This window comes from Mus caroli, unplaced genomic scaffold (assembly GCF_978045245.1).
Source record: "Mus caroli unplaced genomic scaffold, Mus_caroli_1 scaffold_2, whole genome shotgun sequence".
Lineage (NCBI taxonomy): Eukaryota > Metazoa > Chordata > Mammalia > Rodentia > Muridae > Mus > Mus caroli.
The window spans coordinates 43,922,486-43,947,518 of NW_028227257.1; the positions used below are offsets into that span (position 1 = coordinate 43,922,486).

Genomic DNA, 25,033 nt, shown 5'->3' on the forward strand with positions numbered 1-25,033 from the left:
AGGTCCTTTCTACTTCCAGCCATAACTTACTGTTGATCCCCAAAACACTTAGAAGAGGAAGACCATATTTTAAATATGGATTATAGCAACTCGCAACCTTAGCTAACTTTACTTGACTGTAGTACCTTCTTAACACGTGTAAGTCATTGTTGGCAGAGGCTACTTCTTACAAATCAGCTTGCTCACACGAAGTGTGCGAACGAAATACGTCAAATTGATTTTTGCTTGTTTTGTGTACACACACACACACACACCACACACACACACAGGCACCAGTCATTTGAAGACACAAAGATCTACAGCAGTATGGCGTCTGGCCCTCTCACCTGTCATGGGAGAGTTTCAGCTGCTGGGTCTGCTGCTCATGAGCATTGATGAGCAGTTTTCTCAGCAGCTCACACTGCTGGCTCAGGTGCAGATCTCGGATTTCCTGCTCCTCCGCACTGTGAGTGTTGATCATTTCTGACCACTCCTTTGTGTGCTGGGCCACAATCTCTTTGACCTGTTTCAGAAAAAAATGGGATGGGGTCATCTGGAATCTCTTGAGTCAGGTATGTGCAGCACAACACTATGTATGCAGGCCAGATCACAATTTATATTGTGAATCAATGGACATTCACAAGCCACACAAAAATAATATACACCAGTCACTACTGTACTGAGCTAAATCGCCACTCTGGCTGTTAAGTAGCTTACGTTGGCCCAGTATATCACTGCCTGTCTTATACTCTGGTGTGTCTGGATCTTGGTCAGTTTCAGCACATTTCTCTTTATCATCTCATGCTTTTCCAGCTCCATTTCTGTCAGTCCACAGGTCTGAACAGAGAGCAGAGTGCTCTCTTATTCCTAGGCTCTGGCTTACTCCATCACCCTCAATAGACACTAGGGTAGGAAGACCTCACCTTCTCATGACCACACTTTGTGCAAAGTTGTGGCTTTGCAGTTCTCTGGTCAACAGCTAGAGGCTGCTTCCCCAGCTCCTGAAATCTGACTCTCTGACTTGCTCTAGTCAATGAGATAGTGGTAAATATGTCCAAAGCAGAGGTCTTTCCCCTATTCTATGGGGGCTGCCCTTTAAATGAGACAGAACTGTCCTGCTGGAGGTGGAGGTCATTCAAGAAACACAAGCATTTTGCAGAGTGAGGATAGCAACCCCAGCTAACTGTAGATGCTTGAGTGTGCCCCACAAAGTCAGGGTCATCACCCATCTGAATATGGCTCAAATGTGTGGCCCACAGAATAATGAGCTAATCAGTGAGAGTTGTTTAAAGGCATTAAGTTTTGGCAGCGTAGCACACAGCCAAAGCAAACTGAGACCATCGCCAAGGTTTCTGTGCTATAGGAGGAAAGTATCTAAAACTCAAGGCAATAGTGCATGAAGCACTAATTCTCATATCCCAGGGTGCACGGTTCCTGCCACACCAAAGATAAAACACAAAGGAGAAATCCATTTAAAACAGCATGACATCCATGCCTCACAAAGATGCAGTAAGATGTAATCGCATACTCCCTAGGAAGGTATGTTCTGTACATTCACTGTTTCCTTGCCTCTTGGTTCACCGTTTTACTTCATGCATCAGGGTCATCAAACAACATAAGTGTCATTAGTTTTTTTTTTTTTTCTACACACAAGACAAAAAGATGCTCCGTGAAGGGGCTCTTCTCAAAGACAGTAAACCTGAGGCAAACACAAACCTCCGACCCTGTCCTAGCAGTCCAACTCTCTCCTATTGTTTCTGATACCAGATCAATCCAGAGTCGCCCCTTCTAAAATAAACTATAAAGTATCCTTTACAAGTCACCATGCAAAAACCGGGGTTTTCTTACCTTAGATTTGTGATCCGTTGTCAGGGTCTGAATTTTAATTTCTGTTTCTTTTTTTATTTCAAGACAATTACTTCCCCTGAAAATACAGAATTGAAAATGCATGCCAGAAATTAGATATCTTTCAGTTCCCTTGGGCCTCTGTAACAACACTTTCTGGCGAAGACAATATATTCATCAAATATATCCGGGATGCCACAGCTCATTGGGCAGCATCCATTTCCAGCAATAGATTTTTACCTTAGAAAATATTATCTGTAGCGTGATTGCTCGATTCAACAACAGCACAAAGAGATACTTCAGACCTAGCAATTATTGCCTTGCGTAGGGTCTGTTGTCAGAGTTTCCATTTTGGTTCCTCTTTTTCTTCAAGCCGTTTGTTATTTATTTCATAGAATATTATTAGGGATGCAAACAGCCTTGAAATGAATGTCTAATTCTTTCATGTTGGTCATAAAGCCAGATTTTTGTCTTTTAAACATGCCAGTGAGGAAGAAAATAGCATTTATTGGCACTACTTTGACAAGGGAGGGAGGCTGGCTTCTTAGCCTCCGAGGAGTAGAAAATACGTATCAGGCAACTGCCCAACATCCATTACTGCTTATTTCAGTGCTGGTGTTTTCTTCTCCACATTATTGCTGAAACCAGGACAGGACCTAGGCTTCTGTCCTCAGCACGTATGCTCTGGCTTACACTAGCCCGGCTCACGATCTTCCTTCTATTAATGAAGCACCCCCTGAGAGAAACACTCTCTGCTGCAAACTCCCATCACACCCTCTGCTCCTCAATGACCAGCACTCAGTGCATTTCTTCTCCAGTCTGCTATCCAGGATGCCGAAATGTCCCTCTGGCTTCATTCCAGGAACTCTCACAGTAAATGCTATGATGTTTTTTATTCAGCACCCTTAAGCAGCTGGCATAGCTAAGGATCCCTGTAATATTAAGAAGTCACGGCTGCATAATTATTCCCTTTTGCACATGCCTTATTTATTGTCTGCCTTTGCAGAAACATTTATTCTGATTTCTCCAACACTGGCTTTTCTTTTTCTGCCTTCCCCATTCACCTTGTCCTGTCACCTGAAACACACTGAATGGAAAACTCATGAGAGACAGTTAGGCAGGAACACTTCAGTACAAACTCCCTGTCTCGCTTCCATCATTCCCTTCAGTCAGGTATGAAGAACAGGGGAAACTGCTGCAGGCGCTCCTTCACTGAGGATGGGATGAAGTCTGATGAGCCCACATTGTAAGTTCAAAGTATCAGAAATGCAAGGTGCATTTACCACAGCCAGCCTAGCCAGCCCACTGCAGAGGATCAAAGATATATAACCAAATTCCCCTTTTACATGAATTTCGGCAACCAGGTAACAAAGTCTAGGCAATATGAGGAAGTTTTCCTTGGAGCTGGCTGTGCAGATGAAAACATCTGATAACTGGCTTCGAAGAAACTTTCAATGTGTTTTTTTAGGTCTTGTTTTCAAGTACTGGGAAAATTCTCTCTGCAGAGTCGGGAGGCAGATCTGCATTTGGCAGCATGGACCTAGAAAGAAACCTCCAGGCAGGCTTCCTGGGTCCCCTGTTCCTCGGGTGACAAAGGGCTTTACACATTGTAGGACTTCAACTCCTGCTCATGGGGATGGCTCCATGGCCATTGTCTCATCAACCAGTCTTAACAACCAGTCCTAAGTATCACCTTCATTCCACTTATGCTTGAGAATAAAAATAAGATAAAATGGGTATTTTTTAATGTCCCAGGGACAATATATCCCTAGTATCCCTCTCTGAAGAGTTGCTATGTAGTACAGAGTCTGAAAACTTACAAACCACTGATTTAAAAATATAGAAAGAGGCTCCACACCCATGCACATAGAAACTGCACTAATTGGACTTAGTGGGTTTTTTGTTGTTGTTGTTGTTTTTTTAATGAAAAGTTAGATATAAAGTTGGGAGGAAGATGTGTGTGGGGGAATTCAGAAGGAGGAAATAGAAGGTAGATATTATTGTATTTCATTGGATGCATGTACAGAATTCTACAAAATAACAAAAAATGATTTTTTTGAAAATAGAGGAAAAAAACAAGAAAATGTCAATATAGCAATCCAGGAAAAACACAGGACATTTGTTGATAAGTGAAAGGTAAACAAAAATAAGTTTACTCTTGGAAAGAGCTGAAAATCCATCAAAACCTTGTACTTAAAAACATGGTATTATGGTCTATACCTCCCTTTCAACATTTTGTTTTAAAAATTACACTAAAAATGGGAAAGTTTCTTTTAAAAAAAAGGTAACGCTGCTGATATGGTCAGAGCCTCTAAACATCAACTCTTACGGTTTGAGTGTGGTGTGACTTTAGAGGCTCTTGTTTTGGGGGGGGGGTGCTGGGGGACTTTTAGAAGCAGGGTCTTGCTGGAGGAAGCAGGCCATTAGAGTAGGCCTGTGATGGTGTGAACGCTGCTGCTGGTGCCTGTCTTTCCTGGTCCTCAGTGATTCAAGTGTCTGAATCCTCCGCATGCTTCTGCCAAGGAGAATGACCTGCTGCTCTGCCTGCCTCCTCCACCATGACGGAGTGATTCCAGGAGTAGTGCGGCCAGTGTCACAGAACTAACAACATAGAACCCTCACACTCACTACATTCCCTCCCAGTATGTCCCTGCGCACAGGAGATGGGCTGCTGAGCTTGTCCTGATTCACTTAAAAAAAAAATCCAAATGCTTTTAAAGCATGGGGACATGGCTCTGCTTCAGTGAAACACAGAACAGCCATGGGAGAAACAGAAGGTGGATCGCTTCCATATACTGCCTTGTTTATGTTTTTCTAGAAAATGTAACTGTAATAAAAAGGAAGGTGCTTTCCAAAATGAGCCCCTGGTTGAGTGTGGGCACATCATTATCTGCCACTGATGCTTCAAGCTAAGGACATTGGCTCCATGTCATGAAATTAGAATTTAGGGACCAGAAATTGTAACAAAAACAATCCATCTGAATTCAGATCCTTAGTTTTCTAGGTGGTATCTGGATTGAACACTAAAGAGAAGGAAAGAAGAAAACGAGAAAGATGTCTATTTCCCCCTTTTGTCTCATACCATGGAAGGCTAGAAGGCCCTAGCAGGGGCTCAAAACATTGAAAAACAAAGACAAAAACCATACAATCAACTGATGGAGAACAAATCAAAATGATGTCTGAAAGAAATAGAATATGTCTGGTATTTCCCCAAGCTACTTATTCTAAAGTGGGGAAGCTCTGAACGGGACATGCAGATGGATGCTGGCCAGGGACATCCTTCACCAAGTGATCCAGGTCAGCACTGCCATTTCCAACACATTATCACCTGCAGTGGCACCCTGTGCACTGAGAGGGAAGCTACACCTTAGGGTGTGGCACTCAAAGATCTGAAACCTCCCTCTACTTACTCTAGAAGTCACATTAGAGGCATTATACACATGACGGAGTGGCCGCAAAATTGAAGCCCATGAAAGACAGGGAGAGTCAGACTCTTTGACAGAGTGAGAAGACTGTGCAGACAGTAAGTGCAGTGTGCATCTTCAGAGGGAATGCCAGAAAGAAAGGGGGTCGGGTAAAACCAGCCAAAGTACTGCTGTTCCACCAGCAGTATCTCAGCAATGTCAACTCTTTTGCCTGATTATTATACTGAGGTAAGATGGGGTTTAAACTTATGAAAGGCCAAGTTACATGTACCACAGCATAAGTTCCAAGCCACCCTCTTCCCACTGTGGATATCTAAAACCCCAGGTATTTGGAGCTGTAGTATATTTGTCCCACTCACAGGCCTATGGCAGTGATTACCTAAGTGTAATGGTAGCTAATAATAACACAGACCAATTCACAAGTAATATACCATGATAGAAATTAGTCTTGGACTGTGGTGGGTTGCAGTTAATTAGAATACTAGAGAGTGGAACTGAAAATAAGGAAGAATACCACATTATCGCAACTTTAAAAAATTATTTATAAAACAAAGGCGTTACAACCAGTTCTTAGGGTGAAAGTTAATTAAATTCTTCTTCTTCTTTTTTTTTTTTGCTAACTTCTTAAACACAAACAAATAAACACACAAACAAACAAAACAAAAAAACACAGGACAGATTGCCACGAACTAAAAGTTCTGGGAACTCTATTGAGACCATCCTTAAACCACAACTAAGCTGACTGATGCCACACCCCGCTGTGATGACACAGGGACTGAAATGAAGGGATCACGTTTTCCCTAGGGGTAGTCTTTAATGATGAAGTCACACTAACACTGAGTCCCTTGTGATCCATGAAGGCAGCCGAGTCTCACTCCTACAGGAGGCAAGCCTCACAAGTCAATCATCAGTCTTACCCCTTCTTCTTCATCGCCTTCTCTAGGATTTTCTCATGAGTCGACTTCTCTTTGTCATACTGGGCCACGATTTTGTCAACTTGTGTGCAGTGTAACTTCTGCATGGTGCTGTGCTCCTGAGCGAGAAGAGTTTGCGGTTATGAGCTGGACTGTAATGGACGCTAAGAACCTTTACCCTGCCAGGCCAGCCTGGTTCTTGTCAGCTTCCCCGAGGGTTTGTTTGGAAAGCCACTAAATAATGCAGTCTGAGAACCAAGCAGGCTTCTGGTCCTCACCAAACATTAGAGTTCAAGAGCATCCCTAAAAGGGGAGCCCCGCTGGGCAGTGGTGACACACACCTTTAATCCCAGCACTTGGGAGGCAGAGGTAGGCAGATTTCTGAGATCGAGGCCAGCCTGGTCTACAGAGTGAGTTCTAGGACAGCCAGAGCTATACAGAGAAACCCTGCCTCTAACCCCCTCCCCCCAAAAGGGAGTCCCCACCTCAGCCTAATGAACATACCACTTCAAAAGGGAGGCCCCCTTTCAAGTGGCATCCCACATGAACTGCTGAAAGCGTGATTAGCCATTTGGGCTTTTCCTGAACTGGGAGGATGTGGAGAAGTAGAATATGGAGCCGGCAGTCCCATCACCCGTCCGGTCTCCTAACAGAGGTAATGTTCTTGATGCCTCCGTGTGAATTACAACTGCCAATTTCAGAAGCAGCCTTCTTGTTATCAGTTACACAGCTTGCAGAGCTGAGCACACATTTTTCACTAGTAGCTTTACCAGAATTGTAGACCTTTTTGCCTGATTATTATATTGTGGTGCGATGGGATTTTTAACATTATTAAAAGCCAAGTTGCATGTACTCCAAGCGAATGATCCAAGACACTCCCCGCCACGTGGGCGCCACCCCGTGGCATGCCATGGATGTGCAGGTTTTGGCAGTGCTTTATTTGAGTCATTTGATGTTGGTACCACAAGCCTAGACCTACATCTACCTTCCCACCCTCCTCAGGTTGTTTTCAGAAGAGACAGAGCTGGAGGGTTGTGTGGAAAGCAGGGAAATCCCGTAATGAACTTGGATTATGGTTTTCCTCGGGAGAATAGGGTAGGGTCTCATACTTTCAAGGTGTAGACACTGAGTCTCTCTTGATCTTGGACAGGAATAAGTGCTCTTACTTTCCTGACGGTTGTCAAGTCTAGGCAAGACCAACTCCCCTTAGCTACTTCCTTCTCACTGGCTGACAGCATCTGGATTCTAATTCTTCTAATTAGTTACTGGTAGTACTCCTCTAACCTGGGATTTAAAACATTTTCTTTTAAGGATGTGACCAGCACAGACAACTGAAAATCATGCTTGTCTCTTAATGAGAGTGACTCTAGATTTGGACCTTGAGCTCATTGTTGGAAAGGATTGCTGGTTTCTTTACTTTCTTGTGTGTCAGGTCTAATGGGCTCCCAAGAACCATTACCCTACTTTCCACTTCAGATTGAAAAGTGACTCTAGAAGCGGAGAGACATTTAGAATCCTAATTACCAGCTGCATACTGAGAGCCAAAAGCAATTGACCATAAGCAGCCAAGGGCCACAGCGGTCATTACCCTTGTCTTTCGTCTCAGTCCTACCACTGCATCAGAGACCTTTTTTCAGGGCTTTCTTTTATGAACAGCAGATTCTCACATCCCTGCTGTCACTCACTGCTTCACCTTGGAGCTAACTTTCATGTTTGGAGACGGGCTTAGGAGAGATGCTTGTTTAAAAGGCAATGCTGTGTTCAATGAGTGACGTAGGTGCTGTCTGCGACAATAGGGCCTTTCTGTGGAGAGTAAGCTACAGTTCTGACAACAGCTGTGTTTGTTTGAGGGGTTTTCATGGGACCCCTTTGGACAATGACTTGATCTATTCCTGGTTCTGGTGGCAACAGATTTCCCTTCCAAGTTGACCCTCCCATTCCAGCCCCCACCCCATCTCTCCATAACTAGTCTCTTTCCCTTTCCTAGGGAGATCTATCTGTCCCCTACTAGTCCTGTAGTCCACACCTAACCCCTGTGGCTATGCATTACAGCTTATTGAGGACTTTACAGCTAACATTCACATATAAGTGGATAAATACCATATTTGTCTTCTTCGGGTCCAATTATGTCCCCAGGATGATTCTTTTTCTAGCTCCACTCATTTATCTGTGAACTTCATGATTTTGTTGTTTTGGTTTTAACTGCATAGTAATATTCCATTATGACCACAGAGAGCCTCTCTCAGAGGAAGGAACTCTAAACACTACCACAGGAGAAATGTAGATACAAACTCAGCTATAAATTCTTTGATCTACAATGGTGTCCTGCCTGCAAGATATGCTAGAGCGATGGCGACACAAAGCTAGGGGGAGCAACCAACCAGCCAATGTCTGATTTGAGTTAAGACCACTCCGTAAGACAGAACCCATACCCAACACTGCTTGGGTGACCTGAGACCAGATAGCCCAGGGACCGAGAGTAAAACCAATCATTACTGTTCTACGAAAGAACACAGTGATAAAATGACTCCAAATGACATTCGGCTAAACTCATAGACCAGTGCCTTGCTCAGCCAGCATGAGAGACATTTCCTGCTGCAGCAGATGGGAACAAATACAGAGACCCAGATCCAGGTAATGTAGAGTGAGTTCTTGGAAAACTCTGCCCTCAACAGGTTTTCTCCATCACATCCCTCCTCTTGTGTCTCAAGGAACCCTGCAGGAATGGAGGTGGGAAGAGCATAAGAAGCAGCAGGGATGGAGGTCACCAAGGAAACAAGGCCCTCTAAAGTAACATGACTGACCCACATATGACTCACAGAGACTGGGCACTAGTCACAGGCCAGCACTGTTCCTTTGGGTACATATAGCTGTCAGTTTAGTGTTGTGGTGGTATCCCTGAGTGTGTCACACGTGGGTCTCTGCTTCTGTGTCTATTTCCTGTGCCTTCTCTTAGGCTCTTTCCCTTCTGTTTGTTTGTTATGTCTCATTCCAACGTGTTAGTTTTGTTTTGTTATTATATTATTTTTGTTATTATCCCTCAGAAGCCTGTGTGTTTCCTAATGAGAGACAGAAAGGGAGTGAATCTGAATTGGAGGAGAGGTAGGAACTGGAAGGAGAGGAGGGAAGGAAATAAAAAATCAGGATTGTAGCCTCCCCCAGCCTGAAGCAGGCTGGTGTAGACCTTGATGCCACTGAGGTGGGGCCACATGCGGTGCAGTTTTCCACTTGGCTGGCTTCTTTTGAAGTGGCAACTGCCCTGAGATTCTGCTACCTGCTGAGAGAGGCTGAACCTGTCTTCCTGAGACATTCCTGAATAAGCAACAGCTTGGTGACCAAGTGCTGACAGCATGGCGACAAAGCACCAAGGATGGACTGGCAGGGGGCGAAGGTGGGGTGGGGATGAGCCTTCCCCCTTTTAAGCACAGTCTCTTAGTAAACTCCGTGGGCCTTGATCAGAGAAAAATTTGTCTTGCCCTCATCCTTTTCTTGCCACCTAGTCTCTCTTTCAGCCCCAGCCTGCCTTCCACATAGGCCTCGGGCCGGCCTTCTACTACACAGGATATATTATGTGAGGGGGAAAAAGCCTATTTTCAATAAAAGAGGGAAAAAAAGAAACAAAAAGGTCATGAAGCATGATTTTCTTTTATAAAAAAATAAAAAGCATTTTCACACCTTGCTTGGAGATAGCAACTCAGTCTGGGCTGGCACAAGATGCATCTCTGTGAAGCCCTGTGGCTCTAGCCCAACAATTCAATGCTAAAAATTAAGTCCCGAAGAAAGACAGGCGCTGTGTACCCACCCGTGCAATAGCGGCATGACTGTTACAGGGTTGGTAACTGCTTTCTGATTGGATCTGAGACCTGCTTCACAAGAAGGAATTTCATGCTGGTATGGTAATTCTAGTCATAAGACCAGGGCTTAGGAGATCATAAGCCCCAGCACAGAACCTGCTATTGTTATTTTATTAAATGGTCACTTTGTCATGTTGCCTTCTAAATATTTATGTTTACACCCATAGACCTGGTCTGCTCCCAATCTTGGTGGGAAAAGCTTCTTTTATTAGTGGGCAGCACTTAGTACAGGGACTCATAATTGGTCAAAGTATTGAAGAGAGACTATGCATTCATCTTTAAAGGGAACATCTTTAACAACTCTTTACCCCTTGCCAAGAAGAGAGAGAGGGAAGGATTGGGTGGTGTGCCCTTCCTGGATGTGTGTTCCTGGGTGTGGGCTGTGAGGTTTCAAAAGCATATGCCATTCCCAGTGAGAGAGTCTCTCTCTGTCTGTCTCTCTGTCTCTCTCTGTGTGTGTGTGTCTCTCTCTCTCTGTCTTTGTCTGTCTGTCTCTCTGTTCCTCTCTGTGTCTCTGTCTCTCTTGTAGTCTCAACTTGTAAGCTCTCGCTTCTTCCCTACCACGATGGTCATAGACTCACCCTCTGAACCTGTAAGACCCCATGCAATGCTTTTTTTCATAAGTTGTATAGGTCATGGTATTTTGCCAGGCAATATAAAAATAAGTACAACATGTGCTCAGGAGAGTCTGGAAGAGTCGTGGAAGCGACCTGTCAGGAAACACGCTTAACCATCAACTCCACAGCACAGGGAACATCATGGGTCCAGATAAGGTTTGGACTGTGTACTGGCTGGTTTTGTGTGTCAACTTGACACAGCTGGAGTTATCACAGAGAAAGGAGTTTCAGTTGAGGAAATGCCTCCATGAGATCCAACTGTAAGGCATTTTCTCAATTAGTGATCAAGGGGGAAAGGCCCCTTGTGGGTGGGACCATCTCTGGGCTGGTAGTCTTGGTTCTATAAGAGAGCAGGTTGAGCCAGCCAGAGGAAGCAAGCCAGTAAGGAACATCCCTCCATGGCTTCTGTATCAGTTCCTGCTTCCTGACCTGCTTGAGTTCAAGTCCTGACTTCCTTGGTGATGAACGGCAGTATGGAAGTATAAGCCGAACAAACCCTTTCCTCCCCAATTTGCTTATTGGTCATGATGTTTGTGCAGGAATAGAAATCCTGACTAAGACAGAGAACAAACCATTAGAGAAAGGACAAGCCTGCCAGCCATGCCATTGGCACATTGGTATGCTTATTCCTCACTCTCAGCAGGAAGCACAGAACTGTGTGGAGCCTGGGCAGAGTACAAAGAAGTGGGCACGCAATGTTTACATGAAAGAGTTTCAAAGTCCTTTCAGACAAACAAATGGGGTCTCTGTTTCTCTGTGACTCACAGGTTCCTGGCAGTGGGTGGTGCAGTTGTTAGGCTTCTCAAGAGAGAAAAACAGTTCAGCATCACACACACACCTCCGTTCTGCATCCCCAACCCCACATCAGTCTTGTATCCCACACACATAGTTCAGTTCTGCATCCCCAATCCCACCACAGTTGTGTACCCCACACACACTTCAGTTGTGTACCCCCTCACTGCCCCAGTTCAGCATTCTGCCACCTCAGTTCTGTATCCCCCTAACTCAGTTCTATATGCCTCCATCCTTCCTCTGCAAGAGAAGATCAGAAAAAAGCCTGAAAATCGAAAGAAACTGAAAACTGAGAAACTTCTCAACTTATCTGGGAATCCTCAGGGCCACTTCTTGTTGTTCTCTTAAATTTTTAACTTCCTCTTAAGATTTCTTCCAATCCCTGTCTGACAGGCTTCTTAGCGATAAATAATAAAAGTACAGAAACTCAGAAATAGGTTTCTAGTTATATTGACGAGGACTGTGAGAGATGGCCCCTGCTAGCATCTCCCCACATACACTGCTTTTATAAACTACTGCACAGCAACCAGAGAACAAGGCACCAGCAGTTACCAGTGAGATAATGGGGGTCACACTTGCTGTCTAGCATTAGCTTCTAACTAGTCTTCTGGGTGATGAATGGTTCATTGTACACAACACAAAATGAAGTGGTAGGTCTTCATCAGAGAGCTAAAAGTAAAATACAAACGAACCAACAAAATGCACGGCCACGTATGCCAAACCACAGTACCTTTGCATGTTTCTTCTTTAAAGAGTTTAGCTCCTTCTGTTGTTTCTTTAAATGCTTCAAGTAAGCCTGCAGGGGAGGAAAAAGAGGATCTGATCCGAAATGAGATTCATTCTCTGTCTGTCTGTCTGCCTGTCTGTCTGTCTCCCTCCCTGTCTCCCACCCTTGCTCCCTCCTTCCCTTCCTCTCTCTCCCTCCCTCCACCCCCTCCCTCTCTCTGTCTTTCTCTTCCCTTCTTTCCATCTATCCTTTTGCCAGAGGTAATCATAATGATTGTACTTTGTGATGGAAAAAAAAAACCCTTGTTTCATCAATGTTCATAATACACGGACATCTGAAAAGTAGTCAAGACATTTTACCTTCATTTGCTTTAAATCTTCTATCCTCACTTGAGGGATAAGTTCAATACCTTTAAAAAAAGTCACAAAAATATCATTATGTATATTAAAATTAGAGTATAAACTTTCTAAGGTATACCTGATACTTCCAAAACAGCTTGCGTGGGCTTTTTACCCATGGTCTCAGGGCAATTGAGGAGGAGTAGCTATAACTCTCAATCAGCCAGCCTTCTTAGCACTGGGGCATGGGCTAAGTGGACCCATCTAGCGGCCAGGCACCTAGGATCTGCCGCAGCTATTTTCATCTTTGCATTTGGGTACACGGTATCAGTCAACTAACTTCCAGCTCGACCCCTATCTTAGTCATCCATCACCAAGAAGCAAAACGTGGTAAGCTTCTTTTGGGCAGATTTAACCTTAGCATCTAAGCAATGTGCTATTGAGTGTGGCAATGTCCTAAACACAGGAAGAATGAAATCAGACTCCCCATTTAAGGGGTTCTGTCATGAAAACCTTGAGTACGACACTCAGCCTGTTTGCTAGCTGAGTAAAGGCTGGACTCAGAGTAGTCATGGTAAACACAATTGCTGAAGAATCCCCAGATGTCTCTGTTTGATTACAGATTTTCATCGTAGGCAAACAGAATGATTGTGTATTCAAAGATAACTGACTTCTACTGGAATCCCCAAAGCAGGTATGATGTATTTAAGAAGGATAGGATAGGTTTGGAGCGCCATGCTCTTGCTTGTAGGTTTGATTCATTTTAAGATTGGCATGACCACTGGACGTAGAAGGAAATCTTCATGGGGTGGGGGGAGGATCAGTGATGGGATCCATGGTATTTCAGGGTAGGATGGGTAGGGTGTGTGTGGCTATTGTGTGATCTCTTGTATCTGCTGTCACAGCCCCTCCTGACATCATGCTGGAGAGAGAGAGAGAGAGAGAGAGAGAGAGAGAGAGAGAGAGAGAGAGAGAGAGAGAGAGAGAGAGAGAGAGAATAAGTGGCTGGTGAATGCTACTGGGCTAAGGGCTTCCTATTCTTGGCTGCCAGCTTTCCTATTTATAAAGGAACACACAGGGTCTAGGAGCCTGCAGGGTCCTCCGGCTCCCAGAAAATCCTAAGGCCTCAGCCCACATAGACAAGACTTCTCTCTCTCTCTCTCTCTCTCTCTCTCTCTCTCTCTCTCTTTCTCTCCCCCCTCTCTTTCTTTCTTGCCTTAACCAAATCTTTATAAGCAGGATCCTGAAGACAACGGTACCTTCCTCAATTACATTTTGCACTATTGGAAAAATATACAAATTAAGTACAAAATATTTAATTTGCTAAGTAGGAAAGAAAATTTCCCATTTTGTAGAACAAGAATTGGTTCCGCTCTATGTGCTTAGAGCAGTGTGGTCCATAGAACATCTGACAGGAATAGAGACAACTTATGTGTGAGGTATCCAGAGACATAAAGCTCCCGAGCATCTGAAACGTGGGTGTGCGAGGAACAGAGCTTAATGTTACCTCCTTTACAGTCCTGCATGTGGCTACCATGATGGACTGTGCTTCTCGGCTGCCTTGTCTGGTAGAAAACCAGGTCAGAGGTTACATCTTAAGTTCCAAAGTTTCTGGCTAATTTCAGCTTTACTATATAAAGCTTTTGCTATTATCTGTACAGCTCCATAGAACAACTAACTTTCATTTCTCAAACTCTAACCTAGAAACTAGCTAGGACCTGAGGATGCTTAATCCCTTCTTAAATCAGCAATGCAGCGGTGGTTGGTGTCATTGAGAGGGCTGCACAGCTAGGGGGCGCTGTTCGAATTGCTCACTTCCTGTCTCCACATCTGAGCTTCCCGATGGCCACGTCACTTTGCACCCTCACACTTTCCATCCGTCTCTCCTCATTATGTGCTATGGACATGCTATTAGAACATGTGTTTTTATGCCTTATGCCATCATGTCTGACGATTAGGCTTCTGGCGTCAGCAAGTGGGTATCCCTGGTTGCACAGAAACACTATAGCCATGACTTCTCTAAATCTGCAACTCCTTCTCAAAACGAAGTATTCATTTTCATTCTTTCCTGTTATTCATTCTGCCTGTGAGCTCCTAGCCTTTCGGCCCTCTGCCCTTCCCCCTCCTCGCTGATCACAGTGCTGTGGGAGCCAGCCATTTTCTCATCACGATCATCCCCTCTCAGCTCCTCTCTTTCTCTTGCTGTCCACTTGTAGAGTGTGACCCCGAAGTCTCTTGAAGTAGGTCTGCACTTTTTGCCTTTTTCTAAGCTCCACATCCAAATAACTACATTCTTCTTCCTCAGTTCTTTTCTTATGGTGACCACAGCTTACCCCAGACTGCTCTCTCTGCTCAGTCATTTATTAGCCATGTATTTCCAAAGAAAGGAGGCCAACAGAGCTTTCCCAGCACGGCTCCAGGTACAAGGTAATGATGAAGGATGTGTCTGTCTATATTGACCTCTTCCTCTGGTTGATCATAATATGGTGTGTGCTGTAATACAGTCCTGGGTACCAGGGCCACTGGCGGCTTGTAGCATCTCTTCTTGTAATGACTCCTGATGTCAATACTATTAGTGTTGTCCTTCACTGCCTCCTCAGGGTGGGCCCAAGTTCTTTGCAGACTGGGACAAGTGAACTGCTTCCACTTTCTACTACCCACTTCTCTTCAGGTGTCCTCCTTCCCTTGGTCTCCATACTGGTCCCTTCTGGTTGAGCCAGACCTATGTTTCCAGGTCCAGCTCAGTTAGGATCTTATCTCTGAGTCCTCTCTGGACCTTGCTGGGGGTCCTCTTCTGTTCTAACTGGTCAGTCCTCATTGCACCTACCTGGGCTGCCTATTACACTGGAGCCTGTTCTTATCTCCCCCACCCCCACCCCGTGTATGTACATCCCCAAAGGTATGCAGGTTTATTATTATTGTTGTTACATTATTATTATTATTATTTATTAATTATTGGTAGAACCTAGTATGGTAGTGGCTTCTTGTAGGCTTCTAAGCCTCCTGAAGAAATAGCATGTACATCCTACCTTTGGGGTGGATTGGGGGAAATCACTGGTGTTCAACTGACAGCTGCTTGGTTGGTTCAAACGTAGTCTTGTTGGGGAACAAAGGAAACTAACTCACCAACAAACCCAAGTACAGAGCCATTTGGAGCTACGGACTCTCTGGGCCTTTGGAGGTCTGTTGTGTGTGCTGTTTTAGGAGCTACTTTACAATGCAATTACTACAGTCACTATGGACGTGCGGAGTCAGACAAGAACTTTACCTCCTGCATTTTCCAATGTCTATCTCTGTAGGAGTAGCAGTGCTAGTACTGACCAGGGCTGGAAAGGAAATGTCTGTGCTTGGGTCATTACCTCACTCCATGTTCCTTCCCGAGAAGAACAAACAGCTGCGGGGCCAGTACAAATTGGGCTACTTTTGTAAAGCTTCATTTTCTAATTTGTTCCATGAAGTTCAGTGCACACTTAGTTTCCTGCTAAATTACCAGGCTGCTTTGGTTGGGAAAGACTGTCTCTTCTTCCCCTGAATTGTTAGCACTGAATACATGTATATGTAAGAATGGCTTAATCTCCTTGTACCACTGGCATTAAATTAACTTGTAAATAGGAAATATACATGCTAAGAAACCATTAGGAGAAAAAGAAATTACTATGAAAATTAACAGACTGTGTGTAGTAAATTATTTATGGTCAAGGGGGTATTTTAGATATTTAACTGTCAATATGGAAATGGGTACCGATCAGTCAAAATGTATGCCTGGTCTCTTGAACTGAAGACTACTTTAAATAGTCCAAATGGATGTCTCCTTATGTAGAGGCTGTCCAATAGCAGCACAGGGTCACGTGTTTCTGTATCATGGCATTTCTTATGAGCTGTTGTCTCACTCACAGAAAACCACTTGAAATTGGCCATCAAATGCCCATCTACCGGTTTTAAAAATAAACAGTCAAGCCTTTTCTCTATGTATGGAAAAATTACCCATAACATTTGTGACTCTGATGCTTCACGTGCCCCTCGCCTGCTGGAGTCTGGAAGACAAAGGTGGGTGACTTAGCTACTGGCACTGTGGCAGCAAGGGCTCCTTCAGTCCTGCCATGAAGAATGTCAAAGCAAACACTGTTGCACTAGGGGTAACACGCTGGTTAGGTGATGGCCTCCAGCCCATAAAACACAATCGTTGATTTCCCATTAAACAACCCTCAGAAGAGGAAATCAAGCAACTTGTCCAGTAAGTCTCTTCTTTTGCATCTAGGGTCACAACGAAAGTGGGCAGAAGTGACGAGGAGTTGAACCGCACATCTTACCTTTCTTGGCTTCCTGGCCAGAGCCCAGGGCGGCTGTGGTGGTTGGTCTGAGCTCAGAGCTGCTCTGAGGGGTCACGTTTGCTTTGGCTGGGTTGGCCTTGCCTTTCTTGTCATTTTTGGAAGTGTCACTGGGCACATCAGCTATGTCACTCTGGAACAAAAAAATATTCCCAATGATTAAAATACCTGGCCCTAGAAGCATTTTTACTTTAATGAGAAATCCCTCAGCCTCGCAGACTTTCCTGCCTTTCAAGATCTTTGCCTGAAGCTGGGCTTGATGGGGCACTCCCTTAATCCCAGAACTCAGTAGTCAGAGGCCGGTGGATCTTTATGAATTCAAGCCCAGATCTGTGCACATAGTGAGTTCCAGGTCAGCCAAGCTACAAACTGTGCCTGTGTCTCAAATTAAACAAAACAAGCAAGCTCTTACCTAAGGTGAGTGAGACTATATAGCTTGCTTGTGCTGGGCAAAAAATGATCCATCCAAGGAAAGACAACCCAACTCCACTATAAGCATGACATTTTCTAGCTACTGGGATGGCTGACTGGATGGCTGATTGTGTTCCAACCCAAAGAATCCAGCAAAGGAACATTTCCAATAGAGAAACAGATGAACAGAGGGAGTGTTGGGATCCAAGGACAAAGAAATGAGTACCTGGTAATAACTGTCATTTTCATTAACTCACTGCACTCAGTCATTTGGCATTTCAGCATTATAAAAAAGAAATCCTTGTTGTAATTTCTAATGGATAGTTCCAACTTCGTTCATAATGGACCAGACAACTGCAGATGTCTCGCTGGTGACTAAGAAGCTCTCTCTGATAGTGGCCATATTGTATAAAATGTGCTATATTTTCGTAGCTCCTTCCAACTTCTATTGAATGGATAAGCTTGGTTTTGAAAACCCTCTGGAAACTTCCTACATCGCCTTGCTCTTGCTTTTGCAGTCACTCTTACCGCCGTTAGCCCACAGCTTCACTTACAGTTTCAATGCCCATTGCTCTCATTTGGTCTGCTCTCTTCTCTGTGATTGAAAGAAATTTCTTTGGATCGGATAAAGCATCCACAATATCTGAAAAACAATCAAAAAACTATCAAGGTTATGTTTAAATGAACAGACCACGAAAATGCAACTCAATTCTTTTTTCTTCTTTTTGGAATAACGTTTGGATAAAGTGGTATTTTTTAATTTTACAGAACACAAAAATATCATTTATTACCTACCATAGCAATCATCAATAGTTCTTCCAAAATGGATTACCTTTCATTTAGAAAAATATTGTACTGTAGCTTAAATAACCATTGTTTTGTGACTTTTTTCTTTTCTTTTTTTTATGAGATATTTTCTTTATTTACATTTCAAATGTTATTCCCTTTCCTATGGAGAGGCCCTTGTCCTGTGAAGGCTCTATGCCCCGTGCAGGGGAATCAGGGCTAAACAAAACCAAGAAAAGCCAATCCCTTCCCACACGGCTCACTGTGTTGGCAGGGTATCTTAGTGATATGTGTAAGAAAGGGCCTGATCAGTGTGCTTGAGCTAGCCACTTTCAGTGTCTGCTTTGCTTGTGGTGCTGAGTGCTGAACACAGGACCTTCACTACCCTGCTAAGCTACTTCTCAAGCCCTGCTGGTGAACTTACCATAAGGCACACTGCTCCCTTCTTTTCCAGAGTGCAAAAGATGCCTCATATGCACACTGCCCTGGTTCAAACACCAGCAATCCGACCCTCCCCACCACCCCTGGATGGCATGTATTATGTGTATTTCAACAAATATTTAAAAGAAAAAAAAAAGTGACATTTCTGCATCAGGAAATCCAGGCATGACACTCCAGAAATGGCATCTTAATTGAGGATATTCTCCCTCTGGAAGTATCAGCTGTTTGAAACATCTGGCTATGCTAGAGGTAGTTGAAGATCTGGGTGGAGAGAATGAGAAACACCCGTACCTTCCTGGATGCATCTTTAATCATAAGGCAGAAAGGCAACCAAACAAAAATTAAGATAAAGCCACTTTATCTTAATTTACATAAAGCAACAGAGGAGCCACAGGATGAAGAAGGGCACTGCCCAAGAAACAAGGACCTAGAAAGCAAACTGCTTAGGGTGACATTTAACTTAATGCTAATGTTTTATATATATACATACATACACACACACACACACACACATTTGTCTAATATATATATATTAGACATATATCCTTTCTTTCACCTCTTAGTAATAAAGAAAACATACACAGAGAGGAAAAACCCTTAAAGCAATGGAGGTGGGAAATGTAACATTGAGTCATTGTCTTTGGCACCAGAACTATTTGCTGTCCCCAACACTGATGGCTGATGTGGTAATTCTGTGTGGTGAGTAAACACCACTAGCAGGTCAGATGTGTCCACAGATGGTGTCTCTCAGGTTTGATAAATGAGGGACGGTGCTAGGCATTCAACCCAGGAGTTCTGCTGTGTGGAGGTAAAAGAGAGTATCGTTTTATTACTATATTGAGGACTGGAACACTGGAAGATGTAAACCAAGGCTTCTCGATTCACTGCAAGACATATCTTTTTTTAAAAAAATAAGGAATGTTACTATTTTTTCAGTAAATATTTAGTTTTAAATACTTAAGATGGCCTACTATTACTCTTTAGCCCAGAAATATTTTCCATCTGGGTTGTATAAACAGATCTCTTTTAGTTTCTGCACACTGGCCAGTTTGGGGGTCACTGAGTTAATTATTTGTTGCAAATTGAAGCTTTTCAGATTAGGGTTGAAAAATGCACTCATCTATGCATATAATGATAAGCCATTAAAAGCTGATTTAATACTATGTCTGTTCATCTGCAATAATTAATAGTAGGTTCCCTCCTGAAGCCTAGGATCTATACAGCCACAGGTTCTTAGTCTGGTGCCAGGAATGGGTTTCATCTTATGGACAGAGACGACTTAAATCCACTCAGAAAATGCTCATCTCTAAAGGGAACATATATACCACATCAGCCACCCACAGTTCAGGATCACTACAGATGGGAGTACAGAAAGAGGTTAAGAGTCAGAGATGGTGGATGGCTAAAGGAAACATATGGACACAGCAGGGGAGCTGCACACATGAACTTACTTGTACAGACCCTGTGCAAGCTTGTGACAGACTAAATCCCAGCAAGGAGACGAGAGTTGGGCACACAATCCCACCCCAGCCATGGAGCAAAGTACAGTTGTTAGCTATCGGGAGAGAGTGAAATAGTTCTCTCTAAAAGGGTAGCCTCTGGTAAACCGACATATTCCAGGAAAAGCTCACACATCTAAGAATGTTTGGACATTACAAATTGGTTTTGAAGCATTTTAATAAAAAGATGACAGAGAGTTGAATGGGTAGGGAAGTAGTGTGGGTCTGGGAAGAGTTGGGGCCAGGACAGTGAATCTCATCAAAACACACTGTATGAAAGTTAAAACAAAACCAAACAAAAACCCCACCAGATCATGTCCCTTATACCAGTATTCCACTGAATAAATGCGCAAAGCAGCACTAACACTCAGCAGGAGCTGGATCATCTAAGCTTTCAGAACTGAGTAAAAGAAACAAAATTCCCTTTCTTGGGCTCAATGGTTAAGAGCACTTGTTGCTCTTACTGAGGACCCACGTGCAGTTCCCAGAGCCCGCATAGTGGATCACGGCCATCTATCCGTTCCAGATGATCTGATGACTTCTTTTGGCCAGGCACACATGTGCACGTGCAGGCAAAACCCTTACACATAAAATAAAATAAAATAAAATAAAATAAAATAAAATAAATCTTTACAAAACTAAAAATACATCTTTACTTTATAAGTTAGCCAATTTTGGGTGTTTGGTTTCCGCAAAAGAAAATGAACTGAGAAACAAACCATCATTGGTGCTATTTCTCTGTGCATTGTAACTGATTTTAGTAGCAAGAGAAGCAGCTTCAACAAGACCACTATTTCTGCTGCCTAGGGCTTGAAACAGCAGGACAGAGGTCGGGGCACAGGAATTCACATGAATGGAAGGGGTCAGGGGTAAGATCTGGGCTGTTGACCACTCTCATGCTGGGAAGAAGCTGGGTCAGCTGGAGTTCAGAATGCCTAAGAAGCACTAGATGTATGTGGGCGTGAGTTGGGGGCCAGGGTTAACTATGAACAATTGCATAGAGCAAAGTTTCTCATATGTGGGTATTTGTCACCTGACTGTCACTTAGTAGAGCAGAACCTAATGAACAGGTGACCTGTAAGAGTCTAAGACTAGGTCCAAGCAAGGGCCCTACCTTGGAAAAGCCTCAAGAAGAGTTTTCTTATCTTTATAAAAAGGTTTCCACCCACGTACAATGACTGACAAAGAAAATACATTTAAAAGTCATGCAGAACACAGAGCTGCGGTGCTGCCAACCAACGCACAGGAGTTCTGAAACCTCTCAGTGGGGAGGAATTAAAAAGACTTCTTTCCTTTGGGTGATGAATTGCTTATGATATAATTGTTTCCTATGCCATTTTACATAAACTACAGGGTAAATTAAGGTGAGGATTTTACAACCAACAGATCTTTCTTCAGTGTGTTGTTAAAACTAAATAAAATCTCTCTAAGCAGGGTGTGAATGCACATACAATGAGCACACGTCTACGGACAGCTAAAGCAACTTAGTACGGCCTTGACCCAAAATCTCAGCGGTTCAATGTTTATCTAGTAGGCATGGGCTCCTGGTTTAGTCTTTTGTACTACCAGAAGGGGTGTGGGGTGGAGAGAGAGTGTGAGGGAGGACCTTGAGAATGAGAGAAAGAGAGAAGGAGGAAGGGAGGAGGGGGAGGAAGGGAGTGAGGGAAGGAGGGAGGGAGGGAGGGAGGCAGGGAGGGAGGGAGGGAGGGAGGGAGGGCGGGCTAGGAAAGAGGTAGAGCAATTCACTATGAACTCAGGACCTCCGAGTGACCCTCACTTGCTGCACGGCAAGCACCCTTCTCTGATAATCATTCTAGCCACCCAATCAAATTAACTTCGAATGATCTTTACATTCTTAACTTACTTTCTCTCTCTCTCTCTCTCTCTTTCTTTCTTTCTTTCTTTCGTCCCTCCCTCCCTCCCTCCCTCCCTCCCTCCCTCCCTCCCTCCCTCCCTCCCTCCCTCCCTTCCCTCTCTCTCTCTCTCTTTCTTTCTCCCTGTGATGGTATAGTTTCACTTGAACGTGTCCTTACAAAATCAAGAATACTAGCATACTTGGAGACTGTGAGGTAAATTCTGAGGTGTGGAAGTAGGAAGTAAACTAGACACCAAAAACGAACCTACTGTAAGTCAGGAGACTCGATGTCAGAAATTCAGAAAAAAAGGCAATCCTCATATTTGCCCTGTGTTATCTTTTCCAAAATTCTAAATCTTCAGTGTCTTCCCCAGGTATTTCCACATGAGCCTGAGATGATCAGAGGGCTGAGCAAGTGTGCTGTTGTTGAATATCAAACCTGAGGTTAGGATGCCAACTGCAGAACCTCAGTACAGAGATTTGCAACAATCTGACAGAAAGGCAGTGGGCATGACCACAGGGGAGACCACTTGCAGGACTGTCATGAGAGATGGGTTTGCAGGATGTAAAAATTTGGCCCTGGCACGTGTCACATTACAAACATTTCTCTGTGTAAACCTGCACACGCTCACATCCCTGCAGATCAATTCCACATTTTGAGGGTCTCTTTCTTTATGTAAGTGCTTGGCACCAAGCAGGAGCTCAGCAAATGATCGTTTTTCTCAATTCTAACCAAATGGCACTTTTCCCAGGAAGAAATTTTAGTTTTATTTGAAATGTGGCCATTGCAATGGCAGAACTTGAACAAATTTTACCAAATGGGTCTGTGTAACACTTTCCATAATGTAATAAGTATCTATCATACTCTCTTTGTGTGTATGTGTGTGGGGGTGTATGTTTATGTGTGTAGGTATCTCTACATTTGTCTTGAGGCCATAGGAAGTGCAGTGCATTGCTCCAGCACTCTCTACCTTCTTCCCATGGGGCAAATTCTCTCACTGAGTCTGGAGCTCAGAAGGTGGCCTGCAAGCCCTAAGGATTCTGCTCTCCACCCTCCAGAGTGTACCAGGAGCATCTGGGGGTCCCCCAGCTCATTACAAGGATGCTGGAAGCTGACCTCTGGTTCTTATGTGCTGCAAGCACTTTTACCCACTGAGCCATCACCACAGCCTTTATGTTCCCTGCTTTAAAACTCAAACATAGAATAATTTCTTCCTGGCTTCAGTCTATCAATGTGCCCGAACTGCTGGTGACGTGGACTGCAGCCTCAAAACACATCTAACAGACGTCTACCTGTCCAGCCCCATGGCACTGCTCAAACTGCTCTGATGGGCTCCTATGTCTGTTACTGTATGTTACAGCCTCTAATTGCTGCCTTTTAAAATGGCAAGCGAAGGGTACAAAGAAAGGAATAATTCCTATCCATCCTGATTGAAATTCTCCTGGCTTATGTTTGAACCTAAAATCACATTATGAAAATTGAAGGTCAGCGGCCCAAAAGCAAAAATTACAGTATTTTGAAATAAGACCTACGGATATATTGCTTTCTTTACTTAAAACCACCAAGGTTCTCAGCACAGGCAGGAAAATACACGGTCATTTTTGTTACTTTCAGGAATGGGCAAAATGATTCACAGTCTCACAATGCAGGACCTCTTGTATATTGTCTTCTATGTCTAAATGTTTATCTTACCTCCAAATCCATCAGGCACATATGTTTTAAGAACAATATTGCAGAAAATTGTTGGCAGTGATAATGGTTTGTTTCCCTCATTTCTCAGGGAGATGTGTCGGTAGCCTGCTTGGAGACCATCCAAAGGAAGGATCCTCTGGCCAATCAGCTTGTTGTTATCATCATAGACTGCGATTCTCAGGACAGCTAGGTCAGGCAGGATCACCTGAAATCAAACAATTGGGCATTTCATTGATTTTGTAATGAGGCCTCTCGGAACCATGGCTCCAGGGATCTGGACCAAACCAAGACTGCTCCCTCAATCTCCTTCATGGTGAAAACAAACCAATGAGCCACTTGTATGACTAAAGTATGCAGCGTAAGATTGGTGCCCAAGACATCAATAGGACCCTGGGTCTAGGTTTCCAGGAAGTCATCTCATCAAATATATTAAGTGGATGCATGTTAAAGACTGCAGATCCAATTCTTGTCATTTCCCCCATCTACATCCAACACAAAGATGGGGACCCTGGAAAACTGAAGGACTTTCTTAGTTTAGAGATTATCAGTGGAGCCTGGGATTGGGACTTCTGTTCTCAACCCCATGTCAGTCTGCTGCCTGGGCTACTTACAACATTGAACTCTGCTTGGATTTGTTGTTGTTGTTGTTTGTTTGTTTGTTTTGTTTTTTTAAACATAAAGAGTGTTTTCAAGGAAACACTTCATGGATAAAAACCATTTCTGCATGGATTATCATTCTCTGTGTTTACCACATCCCAAATTTTGATGAATTTTGGGATGTTAGGTAGCAGAAAGGAAGAAGTCAAAGTATCCTTATTTGTAGATGAAATGATTCTATATATGAGAGACCCTAAAGACTAACCCCCCAAAGTTAGATCTGATGAATGGTTTCAGAAAAATGAAAGGGTATAAAATTAACACACATACACACACATCACATATACACCCACACAAAATAATCACAGCACAACTGTTTCGAAAGCAAAACAAAACATTTTGAAATAAATGTAAAAGAAATAGAAAGGAAAATCTTAGCATGCATATGGAGGTACAAAAGACCAGAGAACCAAAGCAATTTTTAGTGAAAGAATAATGTCGGTGGTATCAGTATACATGGTTTCAAGCTATACCACAGAGCCATAGAAACAAAAGCAGCATGACACTGGCACAAAATTACACATGTAGATCAACAGACAGAGCTGAGGATTCATATAAAATTCCATATAGCTATAGCCACAGGTTTCTAACACAGATGTCAAAGGTATATATTGGAGATAAGGTCGTTCCATTAGCAAATAACTCCGGGAAAGAATAAAACCATAGCCCTATCTTTGAACACAAATCTAACCCAAACAAACCAAAAAACTTCATCTAAGATCTGCAACTCTGAAAATGTTGGAGGAAAACTTCCGGGTATCAACCCAGGCAAGGACTTTCCAAATAGAGTCCCACTTGCTCAGGAAATACTGCCAACAATTGACAACAGAGACTCATGAAATTAAAACGCTTTTCAACTCCTAGGGAACCAG

General features: G+C 43.5%; 1 protein-coding gene across 11 annotated transcripts in view; it reads right to left on the bottom strand.

Moving 5' to 3' along the window:
- Positions 1-25,033, bottom strand: part of Plcb4 (phospholipase C beta 4) — a 360,685-nt gene that overhangs the window by 14,052 nt on the left and 321,600 nt on the right. For all 11 annotated transcript variants that reach the window (XM_085833842.1, XM_029473929.2, XM_029473932.2 and 8 more), the window contains 8 exons: positions 23,505-23,709; positions 17,785-17,873; positions 16,802-16,952; positions 12,513-12,562; positions 12,157-12,222; positions 6,167-6,282; positions 1,828-1,903; positions 327-502 (listed from right to left, as the gene is read on the bottom strand). In XM_085833842.1, coding sequence (XP_085689968.1) covers positions 327-502; positions 1,828-1,903; positions 6,167-6,282; positions 12,157-12,222; positions 12,513-12,562; positions 16,802-16,952; positions 17,785-17,873; positions 23,505-23,709 — 929 coding nt within the window. The remainder of the gene's footprint in view (positions 1-326; positions 503-1,827; positions 1,904-6,166; positions 6,283-12,156; positions 12,223-12,512; positions 12,563-16,801; positions 16,953-17,784; positions 17,874-23,504; positions 23,710-25,033) is intronic.